We start from the raw sequence: 15,849 nt of genomic DNA on the forward strand, positions 1-15,849 counted from the left end.
TTAAAATTTCCTACATTTTTCTTTTATTGAAATTAAAATATATTTACAAAAAGTACAACAATATTAGAATTATTCTTTCTATGATGCAGTTCCCAAAAAAATCCTCTGGTTTAAAAAAAAAATAGCACAGTTTCCTGAGAATGACCCACATACAGTATATGTATGTTGCGACACAGTAAATCACTGTAAATGATGTGTAAATGATGCAAGGCACGATTACTTTTTTAATATCTGAATGCACATGGTGATCGTGAAGACTTTATTGATGCAGTTATACAATATGTTTATGTTATGACACAGTAAACCACCATATGCTAAACAGTTTTTCAGTTATATTCTTGTGACACGTGTAAGGTTGTATGTGTGTGTGTGTGGTCCTATACTTTATGGTGACAAAATGCCCCTCTAAGATGACAATATCCGAAATCCTTGCTCTTGTGGCGACATTTTTTGGTCCCCATGAGGAAAACGGCTTAAAAATCATACAAAGTGATGTTTTTTGAAAATGCAAAAATGCAGAAAGTTTTCTGTGATGGGCACGTTCAGGGTTAGGGGATAGAATTTACAGTTTGTGCGGTATAAAAATCATTGTGTGTGTGTGTGTGTGTGTAGGCTCTTGTATCATGTTCTTGAGGCCGGGGGGAGCAGTAAGCAGATGGCACTGGCAGTCTGTGATGGCACTCACAGAGAGAGAAAAAAAATAAAAGGAAAGACACAAAGACATTTCTCACAGTGACCCACAAGAGCAAATTAATAGGGTGGGGGAAAAATCAAGGTTTAATATTCAATAAATGACTTACAATGCAAATGCACTTTAAAAATGAGCTTTATTCTCATGCACTTCCGATGATGGACATCTACCATGACTTTAGGACTCAAGCATTTGTTTTACATGTGTGTATGACACAGGAACAGCAAGAAATATCTCTTTCCTATCCAAACAGACACTGAAAGCTCTATATATCTCCTTGAGTTAAGTCCACTAAAAAAGTGTTGGCATCCTCTCAACAGACACAATATTCTGCCAGCCTGTGGTGCTTTTGGCAGCCAAAGTCGCACCTTGCAAACAGAAGGATGCGAGGAGACAAGAGATGGATGGATGAGGAATGAAAAAAGGAAGGATGAGATCATTTAAAGTAGAGAACGGAGGGAGGCAACACCTGGTTGTGGTGCCCTGCATTTGTGTCACGACTTATTTTGCGATGTGCGTGCATATGATGTCATATTCCAGGCAGAAGGTGGCATCCCCCTGCCTGATCACCCCGACAACATCAAACACCCCCTCGATACCTCTGACATCACCCGAGAGACGTTAAGATAAGGAGAGAGAGAAAAGGGAGGGAAAAGAGGTGTGTGTTGTGTGAGTGGAAGGGGGACGAGCAAAGCATATATAGACACCTCATCGTTACTATTAACATACTTACCAAGCTCACACAAACACACACTGACATACAAACACCACTCGCATTAAATCAAATTCCTGCACTCAGAGGAAGGAAGAGAGAGGAAAGGGAAAGACAGGGATGCTCTTAGCAGGTGCCAAAAACTGAGACGAGAGAGAGAGAGAGAGGAATGGAGCAGGACTAAAACATTCAGTCAGGTTTTAGAAGATCCTCGAACTATTATTGGTGAGTAAAACAAAACTTTATCTTCTTATTTTCAGTTCAGATTTTTGCTATGAATTTTACTAAATACTATTATTTTTGTATAACTTCTTAACTTTATTTTTTGAGATTTATATCATTAAGACTCTGTTACTTTATAATTATAAAATAATTTTGCCATTTTTGCAAGCAATTTTTTCTCCACAGCATATGGGTGAATCTTATAAAACCTGCCAAGAACATGTCTGGGTGATATTTTACCCCAAAATAAAAATAATATTATATATGTTTATAGAAAATGAAGGCTATTTTTTATCTTTAAGGAACTTTTATGCATTGGTAATCATGTTATATTTTGTTTTCATGAAAATTTAGCACTCCCTCAAATTGTCATTACCGTAATGCACAAAGAAACAAGTAAATAATTTATTAACTTATTAATAACTTATTCCTGTAATGTGAAAAAGTTAATGACATCAGAGGTTTTTATACATCATAATAGTAGTATGCTGTAGTCTTTATGCTGATTTAAATAGAAAATCACTGTCATTTTTAGTGTACTGCATTAAACTTATCTAATGAGAATAATTTTTGTAATGTTAAATAAATAATAATAAAAAAAAACTTTGAGGGGGAAATGTATTTACATGAAAAAAAGACTTTATTTCATATATGCATATGGGTGCAGCGTGACCTGTTTTTTATTTTTTTTTATTTTTTTTTATTGTCAAGTGTACTCTAAGATTCTATTTTGTTTTAGAATCTGAATAATATCTGTTTGTTCAAAATGATTTAATGCATGACATTAACACAAACTAACCTCTTTCTGTGTTTTGTGTTTCTTTGTATGTACTGTGTAGTATTTTCTGCAGAATGTTTTTTTGTTTGTACTCCCATGCGTCTCTCTTCTTTATCCGTGTTTGAGTGTATTCATCTAAATCTGTTCATCTAAATCTGTCCATACCGACTCGCATTAGTGGTGTATCTGGGGCCAATATCGCTTGCACCATGCTGTGCTCCTCTGTATTTGTGGTGCTTCTAGTCCTTCTGGCCAATCCGCTGCCGGGCCACACCCGAGCCCTGCACACCCCTGACAAAGCCATGCAGGTGGGCTTCCTCAGTACTTGTATACATATATATTTTTAAAGTCATAAACAGCCATTGAAACATATTTCCTATCTCTACAATGCAGGTCATTGAGCAGTTCCTTGAGCGCTACAATGACCTTTTGACCCTTGATGATCTTGAGAACCTCACGAGTGACCAGTCGGAAGAGCCCATGCAGACCTTTAGCTCTGGGCTGAAGGTTGCAGAGTATCCCAAGTGGATTGACATACCTGTGCAGAGCGAGAATGCCTGGCTCCGCCTCTTGAAGGGGGCTTTGGCCAATCAGAAGCGAGCTCCACCGGACCGGTTGCGGAGGGGATGGAATCGCGGCTGTTTTGGCTTGAAACTGGATCGGATCGGCTCTATGAGTGGCCTCGGCTGCTAATAATGAACTGAGAGATGGACTGAGACGATGAGATGACTGTTGTCCTGCTTAGCTTTAGGTATAGAGGTCATTACCAAACTCTTGTCTGGGACCCTATGAAAAAAAGTTGTACAAAGTTAGGTGGACAAATTCATTATATCGTGTCTTTCAATATACTTATTTTTACATTGGATTTAAAGTAACATGTTGTTTAGCTGTATTTGTATATTTATTTCTTAATGAAGGTAGCAAAGTGTTTTACTTGTTCCTTGAGATGTAGATGAGTTACAATGACCTTCATTTTGATATTCTGCTAGTTTACTAGTCAACAAAGGTTATGGAAAGTAATGGATATGTCTCAAATAGTCTCAAAAATGCATGAGTTATAGAACGTAAACATATACTGCTCACCTTCTGTACTTTTTGCATGAATAAAATTTCTCCCATCATGTTTCTTTTTGCATTCTGCATGTATCTTAATTTCGTTTTTATTACGCTTTTCTAAACCCATGCAGGTTATTATCAGTGTGTTCTCCCACACACTGCAAATCAAGGAGTTCCACCTGTTTCTGCATCATTTTTTTCTTATGGGCTGCAAATATGCAAATTGGAAGAATGTGGCAGGATTTTCACAGTCTTAATCAGCTCCCATTGAACAAGAACACGCAGGCTGACACACATCCACATCCTAGTGGGAAGTCTAGGGTTTAGTGGTGGCTATGTGAGGTGCAAGCTATTTAGTTTTAATTAAGGAACTTAATAATTACTCATGGAAACAATTTATTGAACAATGTGATGTACTATTAACAATTATTGTAAATGGATTTAAACAATTAAAAAAAAAAAATCCTCTTCTAATACTGAGAAGCAATTGGTAGTCTCACATACATCCACAACCATTAAATCATTTGGGAACTGCATGAAAAATCCCTTCAATTCTTACCACTAAATCAGCCTGTGAAATGTATGTGTGGGTGTTAGGATTATAGCTTGTATAAAAAACAAAATCCTTACTATGTTTAGCCATAAAATCTTAACTTGAACTACATATTTTATTAGTATAGCAACAAATTGTCTTTCTAAAAACTGAATAGTGTTTTGTGTCTGCCATAAGTAATAAGTATCTGGCACTAACCATGTTTAAAATAATTTGGTGAGCTTATGAAGATCTCTGTCCTCTGTTTTATCCTTTATTTTTTTTACAGTATATGATTTACCAGTAATAAAGTGATTTACTTTTAATTTACTCTTAAATATCATTAAACTACCCCAAAGTGAGTATAAAGCTATGGTGTTTTTATAGGTGTTCTTTTACTTGCAGTTCTTTACAGGGTCATTTCATCCAAAAAATAAAAAAATAAAATTCTGTCATTACTTATATTAATTTCTTTTTCAAATATAACACAAAAGACGTTATGCAGAATGTGGCAGAATAATGCAGAATGCCCGAGCAATACAGTGAATGTGAATGGGCACCAAAACTGAGAATAATGTACAAAAAGTACCATAAAAGTAGCCCAAACAACTTAAATGTACATATTTAAGCCATGGTCAACCTTTACTTTCACTGGATAGAAAAAAAAGTGAATATTCTAAATAATTTATTTTGTGTTCAACAGAAGAAAGACAGTCATAAAGGTTTGGAATGACACAAGGGTGTCAAAATATTTTCCTTTGGGTACAGCAGAACAAAGAAATGTATACAGGTTTGGAACAACTTGAGGGCGAGTAAATGATGAAAGAATTTTCATTTTTGGTTGAACTATTCCTTTAAAGGCATCCCATTGTACAATACGATATTCAAAGGCCCCTCATATTGACACAGCTTCTCTGTTTCTGTATACTTTAAGCAAAATCGAAGAACGAACCAGTGTGTCGTCGTTTCAAACAAAGTCAGGCCAAAAGTTCATTTTGTGTTCATTTCAAGAGTTCGAAACAGCTTGCCAAATCGAACTTGCTGGAAAAGTTCACTCTGGCTGGTAAACACCTTTGAACTACCATTGGTCTGTGGCAATTATGTAATAGTTAGATGTAGCTCTAAGGCTCCACCTTATTTGACATGGATATCTTCTCCAGTTAATTCTTCTGTTCAGTCCGTTGAGGTCGGACGTTCACAAGTAAAGATATGAACACACTGGAGAGCTGCTTTATAGTAGAAAATGAAGTTGTAATTCTAATTGAACGAGACATTGACACAGTTTTTTTGTTGTTGTTGTTGTGGTTTTTTTTTTTCATGTTTAATACTGTAAGCTGCTTGTTTTAAAACTATTTATTGTATGAAGTGGTATATAAAGAACTGTGTTTTCTCATCGCTGTCATTTTTTGTTGTGTTTATTTTATTGAAAGGAAAGTGTGCAGCACATATTTAATTTTTTTTTTAAACGCCGCTCTCAGAGGTGTGGGTGGCATCAGGATGTTCGCTAACAGTATACCGCTGCTCATGTATTTCGAACTTCTTTTTACCCCAAAGCAAAGAACGAAATTCACTTCACAGTGATTATATTGGGGCCTTTAGGGTACGTTTACACAATGTACTAAAAATGGAAAAGTTTTATGTATAGATGACAACAAAAATCCACAAAAACAACTAAAAACGCTGTATTGTGCATGCCAGGCCAGTAGTTGGCGATGTCACTTTGTAAAGAAACACTACATGCCTACAGACTGAACACATAATACGCATGCGCATGATCACACAGTTTTTACAAGTTTGTGTTTTTGTAGTTTACATCGTTTTCAAAAACTTGCACTTTGAAGCCCTTTTTCAAAAGTTTGCATTTTCAGGACCCCAAAATGTTGTGTAAATAAACAGCCAAAACTCATAAAAAGTTTTTAGTGTAAAATGGTGTTGTGTAAACACACCCTTATTTTGAGTATTTTCAGTTCCCTGTGTTTCTGTTGTCATAATTGTTGACTTTGTTTCCTTTGCTTGTTTGTTTCTATGGTTTAATTGATTATGTTCACCTGTGTTTTGTTTGGTTCCTCATTCATTGTGTTCATACACATCCCTCAGTTTTCAGTTCTACTGCTGCAGCTATATATCCTCTTCTCTTGCCTTTGTTTACCATGCCATGACACACATATATAATTCACCACATATTTCCTCCGGTATGTTCTGCTGTAATTATGATAAAGCAGAACTTTTTTAGAGTGTCAATATATTAAATTAATTAACTAGCCACAATTACTTTTGTCATTCCAGAAGTTACTATACTGTTTAATAAAAAAATGTTTGTTATAATTATATTATTAGGACTTACGTTTTTATTAAAAAAAACTTCACACCTTGATATGCTTTTAGAATTATATTAAGTTTTTATTAAGTTATTTTAAAAGTCATCCTGAGGCCAAATTGAAAGCCTCCTGGTTGAGAACCACTACTTTAAAGGAACTTTTCCTAACCCTGATATAACATAAATCTAACTTCAAATCAATCTTCCACCCAATCTTCTGCCAACATTTCCTATTATTAACATCCATATATTTGCTCATTGTAACACATTTGCATAAGTACAGTTTAAATGATGAAAATCAGCTCAGACAGTCTTATAAATGCATTATTTGAATTTGACCACAAGATAGCACTATACCACGAAGCTTAAGACACTAGACTTGTCCCGACAGATCAGATCCTGGACTCTGAGCTCAAACAGCTATGCCACTTTATGGTTAGAAGTTAATATATAACACCCTCACATACCAACGCACAGAGCTAGTAAAGAATCACCCACACTGGAGAACAGCATTTAAACAAACAACTACTTGTCACCAGAGTTTAACAAATCACAAACTGGCCGACAAATCTTCCAGCTGAAGAATCTGAGCTATCTGGGGTGAACCTGGAAATTTGACGTGACAGACGTGCTGTTTGTGTCTCTCAGTGTTACTTTCAGAAGCTTGTCTGATTCTGTCTGAATCATGTGAGTCAGTCGACACAGGGCGAAGTGGATCGTGCAGGTCACTCCACAGAAGCACAAGATAGCTGCAGTGGAAAGGGTGCGGGGTCAGCCTTTGAGTGTTTGTGTATTTTTAGCCTGACCCTGGCGACAGTCCAGCACATTCTCTCTGGTGGCTGGGGAGCAGATAGCAGGGATATGCATACACTATTCTGAGGGGCAGTTGCTGAGAGCTCTTAACCTCTTTTCAAAAGAAGAATGATTTAGAAATTAATATGTACATACAAGTATACATTACAGTTACCCCATTTAATAAGGAAGTTATGATGATTAAAGGGTGAGATGGCAATTTTAAAACTATCACACCCCACTTCAATATCCTGTGACGAACGCAGTTTGGCCTCTTCATCTCTGTGACCCCTGAACTATCAAAAGAAGCCAAAAGACCACAGCAGCAGTCACGACAGTCCAAAATGTCAACAGTGCAAACTCAGCTGATACTTAACAGGACAAGACTAATTTAATTCAAAGTGAAAGGAAAAAACAGGACAAATCTGTAGTTTTGCAAAGTTCACAGATCATATCTTGCAACAAAAGTGCAGATTTACTGTGGAAGATTGCACTATGACAGCTAATTGCTTTAAAGCATGAATCTATTTTTTCAGTCTGTCCTCATGCAGTGATGGAGCACCTAATCTCCTGGATCATGTCAGTGTTAATTACTAGTATAACCCTGTGATTAATTGCAGAAAAAGAGACAAAGAGTCAGCTACTGTAATTAACACCAACGCTAAATTTGACAGATAACAGAAAGATTATAATGCGATTAATCAAATGCACTTTGTGATGAAATTGACTATATAAATTTATAAACCAAGCAATTAATCTACCCTGTCACTCTCTAAAAAGATTGTTCTTGTTTCAAACAGGAAAACAGTGTCCCATTTAAAACAAGAATGATGTTTCTTCAATCGTTTTTCTGGTTTTCTTGGATTTACAACTTTTCTCCAGGTGCAAAGGCAGTGGATTTCCTACCAATGTGAGGGATTCTGGGATGCAGGAATGGCTGGTTAAAAGGGAAGGGTCATGGTCTTTCCTGTAAATGTCACACACTCACGATAAGGGCGATTTGATCCCCTGCTTCATCTCGCTCTCAGTCTGGGACAGTTACTGTTAGAAGGTCAGGGTGGACAGATATGCTCAAATCAGATTTTCTTTTTAAGAGAATACCATTAGCAAGGACATTTCATCATAAATGTCTTTTTTTTTTTTGCAGGGTTAGTGCACCTGCAAAAATATGCAGTAATTGCACGGGATGGAAATCTCAGGAAGTCTCCACATCTTTGGGTTCCTTTACTTAGGATTGAACCTGAAGTCTTTATGTTGGCACCTAGATCAATAACAATGTATATGCTGAATCATTTCATCCATGCCAAATGATGTTTTATTTTAAAAGCCTATTCAAATGCACTATTTACTACTAAAGAAGTTACAGGAAAAAGGCCTGGCCTATTACTGAAGACATTAAACTTGAACTTATTCACTGCTACTTTCACAAAGGGACAAAGGAAAACTCTGAACATGTCTATAATATATTTAATATAATATGTAAATGCTTTCTGTTAAAGCTTGGTTGCATTTGTTATAATTATTTAAGAAATGCAGTTGTTTCATCCAACTTCCCCCGAATATGACCTTGACATTCTAAGGGGGCGTGGCAATTATGGCCTAAAGTCCAAGGGGCGTGGCCACCGCTATCGCACCAGATATAAATTAACCTCATGCTTATGATCAGCCCACTCACACCAAGTGTCAGGACGAACAGAGGCTTCTCACAAACGGTAAATGAACATTCATACCAGCTTGAAATACACTTTTTTTTGGGGGGGGATCATGTAATGTATTTGAGTGTTTTATTATGCAGCCGTAGTTCATAATGTAGTGGCAGGAATTCCTTATTGAGGTTATAAATTAAATATTAACTATATATGCGTGGGACACAGTTGAAAACGTAGCAGAGATTGGGACAATGTTCCATTAAAGCCGGTTGTTTAGGCCCAACTCAAAATTACTTATCAATGAGCATGTTTTAGGCCTAAAGGGAAATTTTTGAACATAATGCGCTATACTATAAACTTAAGTTTATAGGGCATTAAGTTTACACTCACACTCACTCACAATTCAGCTTTGCAGGTTCACAACCTGCACTTTGTGCTTCGACTGACGCAATGTAGCTAGTCAAATAATTGAGTGTTTTCTTTTTTTCTCTTCTCCAGAGGACAAGACCAAATTAGGCATCATGGTTAAAGTTGGTATCAACGGGTAAGAACTCCTATACATACAAATGCAACACCGTTATTGTCCAGAAATTAACACTTGTTATTTGGAAATGTTTACTTTGAGACACTTACAGGATAGCCTTGCATACTAACACTATTTAACCTATAATAGTAATGTTTGGCGTGTTGAATAGTATAAATGTAGATGCCAATAAATCGAAGAAAGCCACCCTAAATATTCAAACTTTTTGAAAGATTTCAATATCCTCTTACTGGACTGCTTATTGATTCTGATGAACGATTGGCGGGGGCGTCGGCTGCGCGAGCCAGTCGCGCCGCTGTGTTGGGATTGTGCCATCGCGGTGTGTGCGTTGTTACGTCATCGCGACGTCAAATAATGGCACGTTTTATCTGTGTGTACTTGGCCTCTTTGACTCACTTTTTACTCCAGGGTCAGAGTTTGCTTTGAGTCTGCATTTCAAAGCCATTTCTTACACCTGTCACAATGCAGTATCCAACAATCAATTCAAGTCTCTGACTGACCAGCTGATTTGTCTCTGCAATGGGAGACCAGCACCAGCTGTGACCTTTCCAAAGCTTATAGAGTTATGCAACAAGACATGTGATCCTTAAGCGACATGCATAGGTCACTTGCATCAATGTCCACGCATGCACACGTAGACCCAATATTTCACAACATATTTAGAGCTTCTGAAGGACTTGACCTACTGTCCTGCAAAGTTTTGTGCAGCTTAATGTTACTTGGGAAAGTTCATGTTCAGTGTCTTAACTAATGAAAATGCAGCTTTTTGATCTTACTAATGTTAACACAAGTGAGTTAAAGTGTTACTTTGTTTTTTAAAGGTATGCTAAAATATAGGCTACTTTTTCAAAGGTTTCTTTTTGTCTTGTTCACCTTTTTATAGACATTACAACTTTTACTTTTTGCAAGCTTTGATTTAACCTGAAGATTTAAAGTCTAACTCCACTGATCAAATGGTCAACCCCATTTACCAAAAGCGCTGTATCTACGTGACTCTATACCTTTGGCCAGTTTCTCAATCTTTACGGACTTCATGCAAATGTTTTGAAATTGTACTTCCACCGTATCAGTAGGTCTTATCAGTGCAAAGCAGCATGTACTGTGATCCCGGTTTTTTCTTTGGCCTATTGATTTTAATGGGTAGATGAAAGTGTTGTAATGGAAGAGGTTTTCATGCAGGCAGTCCTCCTTATCTGTCTTTTGTGCATCATTGGTGTTATGGGTACCAGAATAGCTCACAATGACAGCTGGTGGCCTACAGAAATTCTTTATCAAAGTCTGGATGGCAGAGGGCAAGCCTTCTGACGCTCTGGCTAACCGTCTCTGATGCTTTGGTAGGATCATTTATCTAAATGATACTGAGCCATTCTTCAAGGGTTTAGTTTATTAGCACAGTGAATGGTTGGAAGGTTAGGACATTTTTGTATATTTGGTAAAGGGTGGAGCTGTTCACTGGCTGTCTTTTGACATGTGGGTTACAAGATCACAGGACTCATGAGGACAGGAAGTGGTTTTGTATCTATTCAGAAATGTGACATGTGTGCCATCTAGTGATGAGATGCAGACTAACTGTTGGAGATATTTGCTCTCATTTGTGCAACATTGGAAACAGGAAACTTGTTTTTGTAAATTCCAATTTTATTGAAAGTTTGCTTCATTTGTCAGAACTATACAAATATCCTACATTTTGAAATGTTGGGGTTGGATTATGGTCTTTGCTCACAAAGGCTGCATTATAATTGATCAAATACAATAAAATATAACGTGCTTAAATATTTCAATGTGTAAATTTACTCCTGTGATGGCGGCGCTTGAGAAATGATGCTGAAAATCTAGTCTTCAGTGTCACATGATCCTTCAGAAATTGAGTTTAACATGCTGATTTGGTGCTAAAACACAGTAGTTCCGTTGTCATCTTTGAACTGTAGTGTATTCTCTTAAAAATATCAGTAGCAGTTGTAGAAAATGGTTCAAAATGAGTTTATTTCCTTCTGTCTCTCAGATTCGGTCGCATTGGGCGTCTGGTGACCCGTGCTGCTTTCCAGTCCAAGAAAGTAGAGATTGTGGCCATCAATGACCCATTCATTGACCTTGATTACATGGCAAGTTCCTAATTTTGGTTTCCCTCAGAGTGGTAGGACTGAATTTCCTGAATTATAACTTGGAGTCTTCACACTGTTTTGAAGTTTGAGTTTTATTTTACATCCAAAAAAATCATTCCCTTCTCTTCACAGGTTTACATGTTCAAGTATGACTCCACCCATGGCAAGTACAAGGGTGAGGTTAAGGCAGAAGGCGGCAAGTTGGTCATTGACGGTCACGCCATCTCCGTCTTCAGCGAGTGAGTGCTGTCCTGACAAACATTACATGCGTCATTCAGTGCTGTACACTCAGATGTGCTCATGATCTCTCCATCTGTATGATCTCTCCATGCAGGAGGGACCCAGCCAACATTAAATGGGGTGATGCAGGTGCCACATATGTTGTGGAGTCTACCGGTGTCTTCACTACCATTGAGAAGGCTTCTGTATGTAGTTGTAGTCGTCATATCAGCTGTCAGCCATCAAAGCTACTGTTCATTTCCTGTGTCTGAACCTTTGCTCTCTCCTGCTAGGCTCACCTTAAGGGCGGTGCCAAGAGAGTCATCATCTCTGCCCCCAGTGCAGATGCCCCTATGTTTGTCATGGGTGTCAACCATGAGAAATATGATAATTCCCTTAAAGTTGTCAGGTAAGGATATGCAGTTGTATGAAATGCGTTTAATTGATTTTGATGATAATAATAATAAAAATAATAAAAATAATAAAAATAATAATAATAATAATAAAAATAATAATAAAAATAATAAAAATAATTATTATAATTATAATTATAATAATTATTATTATAATAAAAAATAATATTTTATTTTTTATTATTTTATTATTAATAACTTAATTATTAGCTTTCTTTTAAACTGGTTAAAATAAATAAAATGCATGCACCAGAGAATTATATATATTTTTATTTATTTTTTTTTAAATTTACACATTTTAAAGAATGAATTTTATTTATTTTTCTATTTCACTTAAACTAATTGGGCATTATCTGTTTTATCTGATTTTTATACAGGTTTAAATTTTATAGGATAGGATTGTTTAAATTTAAAAAATGCAAAAGTGTAGTTAATTTACTTATTTCATGCTCTGGCAGAGATGTGCAATCATGGTTATGTCCTGTAGGGGGTGTACTAAAGCAAACTGTTTAACTTGGGTGTGATTGAACATGTCTCTTCCACATAGATAAAATCCCTGCATCTTGTTAAATGATTAATCAAGTTCTTTGTGACTGAATCCACCTGTCTGTTTTTCTAGCAATGCCTCCTGCACCACCAACTGCCTGGCTCCCTTGGCCAAGGTCATCAATGACAACTTTGTCATCATTGAAGGTCTTATGGTAAGATTAAATGGCCTTTCCAATCTCAACAAAAAGCCTTTTGACCTAAAATTGATTGAGACCTGCCGTGATGCGTCTGACAATTTGTTCTGTTCTACTTTTTCCTGGCCAAGCTATACACTAGGCTCTTACTGAAATGCATCAGTTGATGCAAGTAAAGCTTTGGTTTTATAATCGTTCCCAGAACATTAACTCTCACCCCTCTCCTACTTAGAGCACTGTTCATGCCATCACAGCCACACAGAAGACCGTTGACGGGCCCTCTGGGAAACTGTGGAGGGATGGCCGTGGTGCCAGTCAGAACATTATCCCAGCCTCCACTGGGGCTGCCAAGGCTGTGGGCAAAGTCATTCCTGAGCTCAATGGGTCAGTGCCACACTCCCGTCTGTCCATCACGACTGACGTTTAAAGAATGCATCTATTAGTTTGCAATTTCACTCATTTCTCAAATGTACTTTAGAACCCAACATCCACTTCCACAAAAGTAGTTTGCATGCCCACTTTTTAAAGGTCAGGGTTAACTGAACTACATCAGTGTCTTGTGATATTTACTCAAAAGTGGAATGTTCTGTTTGGGGAAGTTTACGTATTTGATGTCCTTTCATTTTTTGCTTCCCCTTTCTATGATCCAAACATATTCTGATGCTTGACGCTTCCTGTTTTTAGCAAGCTTACTGGTATGGCCTTCCGTGTCCCCACCCCCAATGTGTCTGTGGTGGATCTGACCGTCCGCCTTGAGAAACCTGTGAGTTTATTTACAAACCTTCATGATAAAAATGGTTTCAGTTGAACGACCTCAATTTGACACCTGTTGGCTTTTCATGTCTCCTCTGCTGACTACAGGCCAAGTATGATGATATCAAGAAAGTGGTCAAGGCTGCAGCTGATGGACCCATGAAAGGCATTCTGGGATACACAGAGGACCAGGTATGCACATAAAAATTGTCAAGGTTATGAGTGTAAAAGTTTTGGAGAAGTCTTCAGCATAGTATAATCTTTGTGTGTGCAGGTTGTGTCCACTGACTTCAATGGGGATTGTCGCTCCTCTATCTTTGATGCTGGTGCTGGCATCGCCCTCAACGATCACTTTGTCAAGCTGGTCACATGGTAAGATGCTGCCTTCAAGAGCACCTAGTAAACTTGTACCTCAGTGACGTCGTAATACTTGACTCAAAGTAACCTTTACGTCTTGAACAAACCCAATAACTACATATTAATTCAAAGTTAAAGTACAGAATGTAAAATTAGCAAGATAATTCAATGTAGACTTCTCTCACTGATCTCTATAGAGATTTATAGGACTTTATTACACTTCTCTCTGAAATGCTTGAATGTATAGGCCTTCAGTATTGACTTTACTGTAATAGTTGAAGTCTGTCATCTTTCTGCCCTTTCAGTGGTGCAACTCTGCTACTTGTGTATGATGTAGAATTCAGTTTCCTCTCTCGTAAATATGGCTTCACTTGGTCATTTGTTTCCTCTGAACTCACAATTTTAGTGGGTTTTTTTTTTTTACTCCACTTGAAGAGCACAAGAAACAATACTTCTGGAAACTCTTTGCTTGTGTGCTTTTGAATGGGACTAATCCATTCTCTTCCTTCCACAGGTATGACAACGAGTTCGGGTACAGCAACCGTGTTTGTGACCTGATGGCACACATGGCCTCCAAGGAGTAGATGTGACCTTTCTGCCACTTTTGATATACGTGACCCACCTCTCATCTGGTTGGATGTTTGCACCACATGCCTGGAAGGAAATTACATGCTTAACTTGAAGACCAATGTTATTTTTATATGAAGATGCTCTGTTCTGTTTTTGTGAGATTTAAAAATGGATGTTGACTTCAAAAGGCTTTTCTGTCTGCTAACAACCTGTGACAGAATAAAGTCCTCTGTTTGTGAGAAATGGATGGAAGCTTTTGTCTTTATTTCATCTAAATCTAGTGACTTATTGGGTCAGAGCACTCATTCTAAAATTGTCAATGTTCATTTCAATAAATCAGTCATGAAATAAAAAGGGAGGGGGGTCTCAACATAATCAGAATGCAAGTGGTCACAGGAGACTCATTTGAAATGCATGATGTAAGAGCATCTTGGGAAGGTTCAACAAATGAGTAAATGCTGGTCAGTGGTCATAGTGGGAGATCCAATTAAATAGCTTCACGATGCTCTTTAAAGCACTCACGCACAAGAATTCTAACAAGTGCAGTTATGGAAACTCAATCATGGGGTTTCTTGCCATTGGGGCAAATGTGAATGCAAAAATGATTTGTTGTAGTTTGTTCACCACTTCAAAAATGTACTCAACTATGTTTATCGTAAATTTAACTCTTGCCTGAATATTAACTTGCTTTCTATGGTTTCCATAACTTTCACTTGCCATTTTAATTTTTGTATGGAAGCTTGTTCCTGCCACTGAATAAAGAACAAAAGGTAGTTTTAGACTTCTCGCCTTTTTTTTTTTTTTTTAAGTTGCAAAGTATAAACTTGCAGTTGTGAGAATGTCAGAATTGTGAGCTGACTTTTCTAATTTCATAATCAAAGTCAGAATTGTGAGATATAATCAATTGACTGAGATGTAAACTCTCAATTGCGAGGAAAAATAATCAACTGAGAAAGTCACGATTACCTTTTGTATTTTATTCCAGGTTGGGAACAAGCTTCCATATTACAGCGTGTGAGAAAATCATTTGAAATTTCTTTTCTCATTCTTAAAGGGTTAGTTCGTCCAAAATAATTAAAATTTTGTCATTAATTACTAACGCTCATATCATTCCAAAACTGTAAGACTTTTTCAGGACACAAATGAAGATCTTTTTGATTAAATCTGAGAGCTTTCTGTCCCTCCATTGACAGTCTATGCAACTACCACTTTCAAGCCCCAGAAAGGTAGTAAATATTAAAGTAATCCATGTGACTCCAGTGGTTTAACCTCAATTTAATGAAGTGACATGAGTGCTTTGTAGGTGCAAAAAAACAAACACTATTTGCAAAATGTAAATCTCCACACACGTTCACATCGTGTCAACACAACACTCGTGCATCAAGGTTAAACCACTGGAGTCACATGGATTATTTTGATGATGTCTTTACTACCTTACTGGGGCTCGAAAGTGGTAGTT

The 15,849-nt window shown here is 37.2% G+C and overlaps 1 protein-coding gene across 1 annotated transcript; it reads left to right on the plus strand.

Annotated features, from left to right (window-relative positions):
- Nucleotides 1–8,694: 8,694 nt before the first annotated feature.
- Nucleotides 8,695–14,637, plus strand: gapdh (glyceraldehyde-3-phosphate dehydrogenase). Its single transcript, XM_051865633.1, has 12 exons — nucleotides 8,695–8,812; nucleotides 9,248–9,293; nucleotides 11,296–11,395; nucleotides 11,528–11,634; nucleotides 11,730–11,820; nucleotides 11,908–12,023; nucleotides 12,647–12,728; nucleotides 12,943–13,094; nucleotides 13,395–13,473; nucleotides 13,572–13,655; nucleotides 13,738–13,835; nucleotides 14,335–14,637. The coding sequence occupies exons 2-12, from the start codon at nucleotides 9,271–9,273 to the stop codon at nucleotides 14,402–14,404; spliced, it is 1,002 nt and encodes a 333-aa protein (XP_051721593.1). The 5' UTR covers nucleotides 8,695–8,812; nucleotides 9,248–9,270; the 3' UTR covers nucleotides 14,405–14,637.
- Nucleotides 14,638–15,849: the final 1,212 nt, after the last annotated feature.

This window comes from Ctenopharyngodon idella, chromosome 16 (assembly GCF_019924925.1).
Source record: "Ctenopharyngodon idella isolate HZGC_01 chromosome 16, HZGC01, whole genome shotgun sequence".
NCBI classification, from domain to species: domain Eukaryota; kingdom Metazoa; phylum Chordata; class Actinopteri; order Cypriniformes; family Xenocyprididae; genus Ctenopharyngodon; species Ctenopharyngodon idella.

Coding starts and splice junctions, on each gene's coding strand:
- gapdh (XM_051865633.1), top strand. CDS start 9,271: ATGGTTAAAGTTGGTATCAACGG. Junction 13,474..13,571: donor CCGTCCGCCTTGAGAAACCT/GTGAGTTTATTT, acceptor TGCTGACTACAG/GCCAAGTATGATGATATCAA. Junction 13,656..13,737: donor TGGGATACACAGAGGACCAG/GTATGCACATAA, acceptor TTGTGTGTGCAG/GTTGTGTCCACTGACTTCAA.